General features: G+C 44.8%; 1 protein-coding gene across 1 annotated transcript; it reads left to right on the top strand.

Moving 5' to 3' along the window:
* Positions 1-2,155: 2,155 nt before the first annotated feature.
* prr7 (proline rich 7 (synaptic)) lies at positions 2,156-9,465 on the top strand (the record flags this gene model as incomplete). The annotated part of the gene is made up of 2 exons (XM_079283306.1): positions 2,156-2,504; positions 8,840-9,465. The coding sequence occupies 2 exons, from the start codon at positions 2,156-2,158 to the stop codon at positions 9,463-9,465; spliced, it is 975 nt and encodes a 324-aa protein (XP_079139432.1).
* Between the last annotated feature and the right edge of the window lie 1,584 nt (positions 9,466-11,049).

Below are 11,049 nucleotides of genomic sequence, written 5' to 3'. Positions count from 1 at the left end.
TAAACAAGGCTACACTGAAACGTTCCTGTTAAAACTCCTCACCACCAGACACTTCAGCCTGAAATGATGTGCCGGCAGAAATCTGTCTGGGTGTCACATCTCACCAGATGGAGGTCTGTTTGGGGTCGCTGACATGAAAACCAGCAGGACCTTCAGTCGTCTAGCTCCGGTCTGATTTCCTGAAACTCTGAAGGAACAAACATACAGTCATTTCACAAAGTTTTCAGTTCTGTTCCAGCTAACATTTTACAGACATCAGCTGCTAATCAAGATGCAGAAATGTTTCTCAGATTGGAGCAAATTAAGAAGCAAAAAAGGAGCTGCTGTTTGAGATTCTTCTTCTGGGGGTTTAACACAACATTTTATTCAGTTTTCTACCATTTAGGAAAACACACATTGATCAGAAGTCTAAACATGGGGGCTTGTTTGAAGAAGGGAACAGCATCTGCCTTTGCCAGAATAAATTACTAACTTTATTCTGTTAAAGCAAATTATTATACAAGAACATTTAAAGTGTTTTCGGGTTGTCCGTCCTTCCGTCTGTCCGTTCAAGTCTGGAGGGAATTTCCAAAAATTTGGCACAAATATCCACTTGGACTCAAAGGTGAACTGATTAGATTTTGGTGGGCAAAGGTGGCTGTCAATTTACAAAACAATTTCCCCAGGAGGCCGTGTTCTTAACCATCGATATATATTTTCATAGAGCTCGTTATGGGCAATGCAGTGCCAAAGAATAAACGTAAGTAATTCATTAGTTTTAACAAAAATAAGGAATGTTTAGTTTTTGTTTCAGAGGCTCTTTCACCACATCGCTGTCTCTCTGAAGTGTGAAACTGATACTCACCCCCCGAGGTCGGCGTCATAATCCTGCCCGAACAGCTGAGATTCATAAACTCACGGCCTCTACGCTGTTTTTACCGCTCAGACTTCTCACTGTGTTGAAAATATTGTCTGCATTTGTCCTCTGATAATCGCTGACGATGGTCTCGTCTCCTCCCTGTGTGTCTTTGTAGAGCAGCGTGAGGCCGAGGAGTCCCGCTGGGATCTGAGGGGGAGGAATTCGGCCCCCCAGCGGTGTAGACGGACCCCAGACTCCAAACCCTCGCAGCTCGGAAGGCTTCACGTGGACGACAGGGATTCCCACATCACCTCAGGGGGTTTTGGCGCTTCTGATTGGACGTTGCCTCAATTCATCCGGCCCACAGGCTTTTGTTTTCTTCCAGCTTCAACTTTTTATTATTTTTTTCAGGTGATGATGCCGTTGCAACTTTATTTTCCATCAGAAAAGATGGAAAAGTTTTCAGCCACCACCACTCAGTGGGTGGGTTATTGAAAGGAGCCTGCTGGAGCTTTTTGGAGAATTGAAGTGGATGTTTGGTGCTGTTGAAACACCTGTGAAGCTGCAGAGTTCATCTGTAATCTTGTCTGTGTGTGTTTATCCTGAGACTCAGACACATTTCTATGTAAATGAGGAGTGCTGCAGCGGAGCTGATTTCTAAAACATCTGGACGGATACAGAAGATTGACTAACAGATTTAGATTTACTGCAGTTTTCTAAATGCTGAAATACGCAATAACACTTTTTTTTGAGGGTGCTGCTTTTTACTGACGGACAGCCCTTCATAAACAACTAAGGCTGGAACTACAGGACGTCTTATTGACTGAATGTTTTTAATTCACTTTGTCATCATTTTTAACTCTTTTTGAAAATTCTAAGGATCTTAGAAATTATTTTCTTGATAATTTCAACAAGACATTTTGTGAAGTATTGAGTGAAAGAGCGGCCATCATGAAACAAACCTGCCATTGTGATGATTTTGAAGGATGAACTGACTTCAATGCATCAGTTTTCAAGGGAAGCGGCTTATCCGTCATCGCCAGAGAGGCAAGCTGCTGGTAACAGCTTTCATCACCTGCTTTTATTCAGTTAGTTTCCACCTTGGACTACAGCCCATAGGATAGCAGCATTTGAATCAGCGACATCGTTTTTTATCACAGAATGTGATAAAAGTGCCAGAATTTGTTTTATTGACCCCAGAGAGACGAGCCACAAGTTTAACAGCGTCCAGAGGAAAACAGGACCTCTCGTTCATCCCATCCTGTGCGTCTGAAATTGCCTCGCGAGGGGGAACTCTCAGCCCGTCCCGTCACCGCCATGGTGATGTCGCAGGGCACCTACACCTTCCTGGCCTGTTTCGCCGGCTTCTGGTTGGTCTGGGCCGTCATCGTCATGCTCTGCTGTTTCTGCAGCTTCCTGCAGCGCAGGCTGAAGCGCCGCCACGAGGAGCACCTGAGGGAGCAATGTCTGCGGACCGTGGAGATGGAGCCACTCAGCTGTCACCCCGGGGGATACCCGCCTCCTCCTCCTCCTCCCCAGCCTCCACCACCACCTTTACAGCTGCCCAGGGAGCCGCCGCAGTTTTGCCCTCCTCAGACCCTGTCGCCGCCTCTTCCTCTGCAGGTCCCTCATCTCATGCCACAGGCAAACTGGGTCAGCATGCCAGGTAACGCAAAGGAATTGTTATTCAACTGTGTTTGTACAGTACTATGTTTTAAGCTGTTGCTGAACGGTTCTTTAAACAGTTTTACTTGGAAATGTAGCGGCAGGAAGGTGAAGTGGGGAAGGATGTAATAGAGGAACTTGGGGCCAATTTTTAAAAAGGTGACAAAGTGCTTTTTAGTTCAAGTGTTGCCTCAATATACAAAATATCAAACCTCAATATCACATGATTGAACATTTGGTATCATGCACCTTTCAGATCTCAAGAGCACAAAGCATGCCAACAGGATGAACTGGGACCAAGTGAGTTATGTGCTGTTGGTCAATGATTATGAAGCGTTTGTTCAATCGGCGGTCAAACTCTCGTGAGATTAAAAAGCTACAAACTCCAACACCATTTCAACAACCGTCAGGTCAACACGTGATCGACCGTAAAAATCTAATTGTTCGGAGCTGCTCGCCAGCAATTCCAGCTGCTTTTTGTTCAAGATATTGGACCTCAATATTGTATGAATCAATAGCCAGCACTCAACGGAGCGCTTTTCTTTCCTCATCGCTCCCAAGCTGTATTTCAACACTGGCAGTCTAAATATGAACGACTGCATCCATTAGCCTCAACACTAAACTCACTGCAGGTCTTCTCTCAAGCAGAACATTAATCTATTCTGAGTGATTACTGACAAATATCAAACCTCTTTCCCTTTATTTACGGACCAAATGCGTATTTTAGTCATAAGATGCAAAATGTGCACTCTTGAACAAAAAACATAATTCAAAAAGAATGAGAAACATGGAATAAATTCACAACATCCACATGAGGAATTCAGATGCACACAGAGGACCAGGAGGGGGATTTCATTTTTCACTGTCAGATTTTTTTTTTTTTAGACACTTCGCTTCCCAGCTTCCACCTCCCTGCCTGCCGGGCAGTGTTCCCCCGCAGGGGCGTGATGGTGACAGCTGCCGCTGAGGCGTGGGTGGCGACTGAGGAGGCCCAGTGGTGACGGAGCGAGTAGCAACACGACCGGAGTCTGAGTCACTCTTCTTTTACTTCAGTAGTTCCCAACCTGGGGGTCAGGACCCCCACAAGGGGCCATGAAGTCAATCAAAGGGGATATACTACCCCCGTAGGAAATATATATATATAAAACTGTAATGACCAGTTACTAGTAGACATTGATTGTACTTTGACAGTTTAACTAGGGGTATTGGTCCTCGATACATTGAAGGTATTCTTCAAAATAACGCAGAATTTCTGAACTAAATTTCATGACGAAAAAGTCAGGGGTTTGGTGGGATTCACTCTCTCAGGACCGCAAATGTTCATTCAAAATTCCATGTCAATCAATATCGATATTGAGGTATTTTAACCAATAAAAACCAACTTCGCTAGACGTAGAGCCACACCGCCAACGCAACTGAAAATAGGTCATAAACAGTTCATTTAAAACAGCCTTGGTATTCTGGCTTCAGCACAGATAAATGGTCAGTAGACATGCAATTAAATCGAACCGCTGATCTTCTAATTAGTGTATGACTCGCGCTTGCTCCTGAGCCACAGCTACACGATAGATGACGTCCCTCCCTGCAAAAGCAATAGCTGGTTCACTTGTTGCTCCAGCTGGTAAAACAGAAACTCTGGATCAGGCAATCAACAGGATTTGGGTAATGATTTTGACACCAGGAACCAGATCCATCGGGTATAAAAGCTCTCTTTAATCAACACCCTGCCTCGTTCACACTCCCAGCTGCCAGCTACAAACACAGACCGACACTGCAGGTCGCTGAGCTGTTCCACTTGTGCTTTTGGCAAATACTGACTCTTTAGGTGTGTCATATAGTGGAAGTGAAGGACCCAATGCAAATCTTACGAGCTCTAAGTGACATTAGAGCAACATGTACAGCAGATGTGCAACAGTGTTTCATCAAATACTAACTTCGCAAAGATTAAAAGATGCTGCTGTCTGAGGAAGAATGAATCCTAAAATGATTTACAGAAAGAAAAAACCCCAATAAATCAAAAAGCAATGAACGAAGAATTAGAAAGCAATGAAGGAAGAAGAAGAGCACAAAGCTCCAAATATCTGTAGAGAGTAAAGACGTGGGAAAGAGGGATTTTTGGAGAGTGGAAGGAGAGCTGGAGTGAGTAAAGGAGCATCAGCTGCTGTCAAAGATGTTTAATGAGCAGAGACAGCACCAGATGAAACAAAAGGTTGCTGGAGTCTCGGTCACAAAGGAGACTGATGAAGAGGTTTAGTATCCAGGCAGCAGCAGAGCTAAAAGAGAAGCAGGTGCCGACCAGCTGAGCACAACAGAGGACCGAGAGAGGAGCCAGGAGCCGCTTCAGTCGTCTTTACCAGAGGGAAGAGAGGGGCGTGGAGATGGTGAGAGTGGTGGGACACAAGCAGAATCACATCAGCTCTCACACTCTCTTGACTTCTACCCCATTTACGCTTCTTCAGATAGCTACGCAGTATCAAAAAGGCCAAGTGTAAATGCATCCAAAAGGCATTGGGAACAGAACGAAAGCACTCAAGGCTTAAGAATGAACATGTATCTCGTTTGTTTGGTCTAATACAAAAATCCTGCACGAAAACACAGCTTCATGAAGGTTGTAACGTAAAGCTTTGGCTGAGACAGTTTCACGGAGGCTGCAGCTTATAGTGTTTCTATTTAGCGTACGCTACAGGATATACCGTAAATGCACAAAATAATAGAAACACCTTTCAGTAAAACATAATTCAATTCTCCAAAAATGATCATACAGTTAAATCTGAAACAAAAACTGAACTGGCAGCAGAAGGCAGTCTTGGAGTCGAGAGCGTTGAATGCTTAAGGCAAAGACAATATCATTTTAAAGCCTCGAAAAGACGGTAAAAACAACGTACGAGTTTTGCTCCAAACACACAGATTTCATGCATCACTCAGCATCACTCAGCTGTCATCCCACACAGCCAGCATGTCTCGCTCTGACAGGATGTTCACACTGGGAGCAGCTCTCATAAGACGCTCAGTGGTGGCTGATGATTCCTCCTCTGCAGCCGTCTGCAGCCACAGAGTTGTGAACTGGAAAAATCATGAAAAAGAAATCGGTGCTTGGGTTCAAATCACTACGGATGGCATTACTGAAGCACGGAAGTTAAGTGGCGAATAAACCAACATTGACAACTGGTTTTCACATGTTAAACCCGCTTTGTGAAACAAGGCCCTGATATACAGGAATAAAACACGCACTGCAAGTCATGTTTCAGTGTACTCCACTCACCATGACCAATGTGATCACCGTGATGTATAGCTGTAGCTGTCACAGATCACTGTATCACACAGTCACACACTTTATCCCCACAGAGCTGCTGCAAACGAAACCCCTCTGATCCTCAGAACATCAGTCCCATGTCTTTCTGCTGATGTTTATTTAAAGCCGTCCTGGCAGCTGGTATTTATGACAGCAGAGGGAGATGGACGGGGGAGTTAACAATGAAAGTGTGATCCTGTAGGAGGGATGGACTTTGGTCAGGTACACTCACACACACACACACACACACACACACACACACACACACACACACACACACACACACACACACACACACGCATCTATAAATACATCTGGCTCCATGGCAACAGTACAACAAAACAGCTGTTGATTCACCACTGGGATGTTTGCTGTTGAGGATGTAAACAGGTTCAAGCTGTGGATTGGTTGTGATCATCAGGGACTCTTGGAACTCAGGGTCATTTACATCAAATAGTTGTTCATATTTTCCACCAACAGACAGCAAACTTGAACTTTTGTGAAGGGTTGTCCCACTTTTCCAGCTGTGTTTCCCCCCCGAGTCATGACAAATATCTGTAAAACACTAAAATGTCCCGGTTTTCAACGGTCCCGACCAATGACATGGTTTGGTTAAGATCAGACGCCATAATCTCTCCTCGCTTATGAGCAAAGACGAGCATACAAAACATTCAGGTAGCAGCGAAGGCCGAAGATACTTTCTTTTCCCAAAAGAGCCTCTGCAAGAACTTCACAAGCCGAGTTACTGTTGCAGCAGAGAGCTTGTGCAACATTTCGACAAATATTGATCAGGATCTGGGCAGATTCATCAGCCCAACATATTTGCCTTTATACTGACGATACGTTAGAATATAGACTCAGTCTTACAGTATGTCCACAGGCTCTCTGAAAGGTATTTTTGAAAAATATTGCAGTTGTGAACTTTTGCATTGCAGCATAGATGCCATTTCCTGAAAAATCTTATTTGTGTGCTTTTATATCTCTACACTAAAACATATTCACTCAAATTCCAACACATTCATTATTTTTTTCTTTAATACCAGCCAGAAGAAAATGTCAAAGCACTTTCTTTCACTCAGAAGTCAAATGTAGCGACTTGTTTTCTGCTGTTTCACCCACATGATGGGAAATTGTATCCGATACAATAGAATAAATAAAAAGAAAGACGCATCGCTCCATTACTCATGTCAGCTGTAGCTGCTGAAATGCCCTCAGCAGAACACAGGGAGTCTGTTGACTGTTCTCAGCACTCTTTAAATGCACCGTGACAACTGACACACCTCTGCAGCTGTTTCTGCTGAAAACACTGAACTTGTGTCCAATTATCTGCACCAGTCTGAACACATCACTGTTGAATCTTTAACTGGTTTATTTAGCAACAGGGGTTCAATTAGTGGAGAGCAAATTAGGAATATTTAGCTGCTGGTGAACAAAATACTGCAGTAAATAATCGTGATATCTTCTTATTTGACTGTGCTGTGCTCATATTTTACAGATTTCAGTGAAAACAATGTTGCTGATAGTGTCAAACCACAACCAACTAAAACAAAGGGTGAAAATGAAACCTGGGAATTTCAATAAAACTAAACTGAAGAAAAAGAACACCAAACAAAGGAAGCAAGCTGCCAACTCTTCACTACCTCTGCTCCAATGAATGAGGTTTAAACTTCTCAGCTTCTCATCTAACTGGAACATACCACCTGCCCAGGGAGCACAGGGGGAGCGAAACCAAACAGACATCCAAATCATACAAAATAATGAAATCACCATCAATAAAAGGTTTCAAAATGACTGCTGACTGCACAGTTTATCTATGGGCACGTATTACATACCAATGAGCACAACTAAATAGAACAGAATGTCATTTACTGCAGAAGGATGTCACCTATCTCCCTACATCTCAACAGTGCCCAGCCCCTCCCTGCTGAAAGGACATAATGAAGCAAACCTGTTTACACTCTCTGCTGCTGATCTACCGCAGCATCCCAGCCACAAAAACACATTTAAATCCAATTAACCCATAACAACATTAAAACAAGCTTTGTGTCATTAATACCCCTCTATTAATAATCTATCAAATGGACTGAAACACACCAGTACACAACAGCACTGTTAAGATTGGGGGAACAACGGGGCTCAGTGAAAAGGGAGAGCGGCACCCTGTTCACCATGTGATTATCTATCTTGTTGCACAGAGTGCTGCATTGCAGTTCCTCCATTAGCAACGATGCTTCAGTCTTCAAGTGGGAAACGAGTGCGCCTGAAATAAGACCGAGTGATAAAGAGAGAGAGTTCAGAATGTGCTGTGATGGTTTTTGTTCCAACAGCTGAACACACTGTCACATGCATCACAGCAGGACGTTGTGTATTGCAAGCGTTCGGTTTGTGTTGCACCCTGACACACACGTGTATATTCATGTATTTGTATGGATATTGCTTCAGCGTCAGCAGCCCAGTGCACATGCTCAGCAGTGTCCATTGTCAGCTTTTCTAGCCTCCACCAGAAAGAGTAATTATTGACCGTACATGCCGTTTGATACGTCTTGTCAACAGTTTTGCAGGGGTCCCATTATGATGGTGGTCTATGGGGATGGGGGTTTATTTTAGGTTGCAGTACTGCAGTTGGCCTCTGGGACAAATTGGCAGCAAAGCTGACTCGCAGAAATGTTGGTGTATGTTGTGACAGACTGGTCTCATTCAGCATTCGTAGCTATACCTACAAAACATTGTGCACTGTAATTCGTAGATATCCCACGAAAGTATGTTGTACGTTATATACGTAATAATGCATAGGGAAGTATAGAGACAGAAAAAGCACATACAAGTGGGCAGGATGGGACCAACAACCTTTCAGCCAGGAGGACCGGGGTTCGTCCCCCATGTGAAACGAGAAGTCAACGTTTATTTATTCCTCACGTGACTTGCATAATGTAGTTACGCCACTTTCATGGCTATTTTAAGCCAAACGAAGAATATTTCCGAAATCAAACTAAGTGATTGTGTCCTAAACCGTTGTAATTAATTCCAGTCTTCTTTTTTTCCAGACACAGACCTATTTGGGAAACCACCTTGCTATGAGGAGGCAGTTCTGATGGAAGATCCTCCTCCGCCCTACAGTGAGGTCTTGGCCGACCCGCGGGGGGGCACCTACCTGAAGCCAGCCCCGCTCCGAACCGCACCACCTCCGCCTCTGAGGGAATACCAGGATCCTGCTCCGGTGTTCACATCCGAGACCAGCAAGCCTCCCGTGACGGCCGTGTTCCCCGAGCGAGGCTACTCCTCCCTGATACGCCTGCCTTCATCCCAGCGCTGGGACTCCCTGGGTCATCTGCTGTCCAACATGGACCTGAACCACAACAACCTCACCCCGCCGGGGGCCCGCTCCATCCAGGCTGCCGCCGCGATGGCTACCATGCCCCGCCGAGAGTCCAGGACTCACCATGATGGACTTGGGCTGAGAGGTGGAATAATAGGACTCCAAGGAAGCATACAAGGACTCCAAGGAGGCATACATGGTCTTCAAGGAGGGATACAAGGACTCCAAGGGGGGATCCATGGTTTCCAAGGAGGGTTACAGGGGCTTCAGGGGGTTCATAGTCTGAGAGGTCTGGAGCCCAGCTGTGGCCTGCCAACAGCCTTCCCCCTGCTGGGTCGTAGCACCGCTGTCTAGACCTGGACGCTTACTGGAGTCGTCGAACTAACCAATAAGTTGGCCCATCTCTGAAGAGACTTCAAGGAGGAGATCTACAAAGAGACTTCCTGTCTGTATGCCTCCTTTGCGCCTCCGTGTTTGCAGCACTGACACCGCTAGTAGTAGAGATTTAATTCCCTGAAAGAGCTAAAGGAGTGTTAAAGAGGCGTCAGGAGTTAAATTCCCCCACGCAGCGCTGTAGGCGAAGGGCGCCACTTACTCTGCTGGGATCGTTGGCTTTCGAGCATGTGTGCGAGTAAATGAGGAAATTACACTGCGCTTCACGGCATTGTGAAGTCACAGAGAGGCATCCCGGTGTCATATTGACGCTAATTGAGTCAAGTTCCTTTTGAAGAACAGAAGAGAAAAGGACCAGTAACGCGGTAAAAGGACGATCAACAGGCACAGCTGCTGCTCTAGCTTTCATCCAGACTCCCTTCCTTTTCCTCTCCACATCCCCCCTCTCATGTCGCCTCTCATTCTGCTCAACCCATCTCGTCTCTCTGTGTGCCGGAGCAACCTATTGTACCAGTCTGCCGTTGCCATGGCTCCCGGGAGCTGTCTGTTGCCCACGACGACCTCTCCTCTTTCATATGCTGCGATTCTTCGGAGAGTCTGCTCACGGCTCGTCTTGTCTGAGTATTCGCAGTTTAAAAAGAACACGTGGTGACGCTTCGGTGGGACTCGGGCCACCGCGTTCGTGACGTTAGTGCCCGAAGGCCAGTTTTTACACGGACAGCCGAAACAAAAAGGTAGAGTCCAAGAAGCTCTCCAGAGGACCAAGTGTGCTTGCATTGCATTTTGTATCACGCTGCTTCGTTGTTTGCAATGTCTTTACTACAAACTGTTGCCGTTTGTCTTCAATCCGGAAGCTCGGGCTTTGGTGCTCACAGGATGACGTCAGCTGGGTCATTTGAGTGAAACACTATTTTTTTCATGTGCAAATTTATCATCATTCGTCTAAGCTTTGTGACAAATTGCCTTTTCTCTTGTGAAATAAAAACGTCTTCACCAGCTAGGCTTCTTCCAATAATTTAAGGAGGAGAAAATGTCTCCGCAAAAAAACCATCAAATATTGGATTCCTCTCTCTGGAGCGTTTTTAAATTGAAATTAAAGCTGTTAACATCACCAGATGTGTTCTGGATTCATTTGCATTAAGATCTCCTTTATAGTGTCAAATAATACTGTACATTTCTTACCTCCGTTTTTTTGTTTCGAGAGAGATGATCCTCGTGGACATTGGTGTTTGTGTCCTGTTGTGCTTCTTCTACTTCTTTTTTATTTTAGACTTTTCACGTGATGAGAGGTTTAGAAAAATCAAGCTCAGATGTTTTTTAAGGATTACAATGCGTCTGGTGGCAATGAACATTATTAGTATTCGGCACCAAAACGGCGATACATAACACTGAAAACTCAAAGAATAAAAAAAGGATTATTTATTAGACATATTGTTATATGTGATATATTATTTGATTTCCCCTTCCTCCTAACACATTTGATTAAACCTCATAAAAGTGCTTCACGGTGGGAGAGTCCTCTCAAAGGTACCATGTAGTTAATGT

Source organism: Melanostigma gelatinosum (assembly GCF_949748355.1).
Source record: "Melanostigma gelatinosum genome assembly, chromosome: 14".
NCBI lineage: Eukaryota > Metazoa > Chordata > Actinopteri > Perciformes > Zoarcidae > Melanostigma > Melanostigma gelatinosum.
Note: the sequence above shows the minus strand (reverse complement) of the source record. Positions and strands in the feature narration are given on the sequence as shown.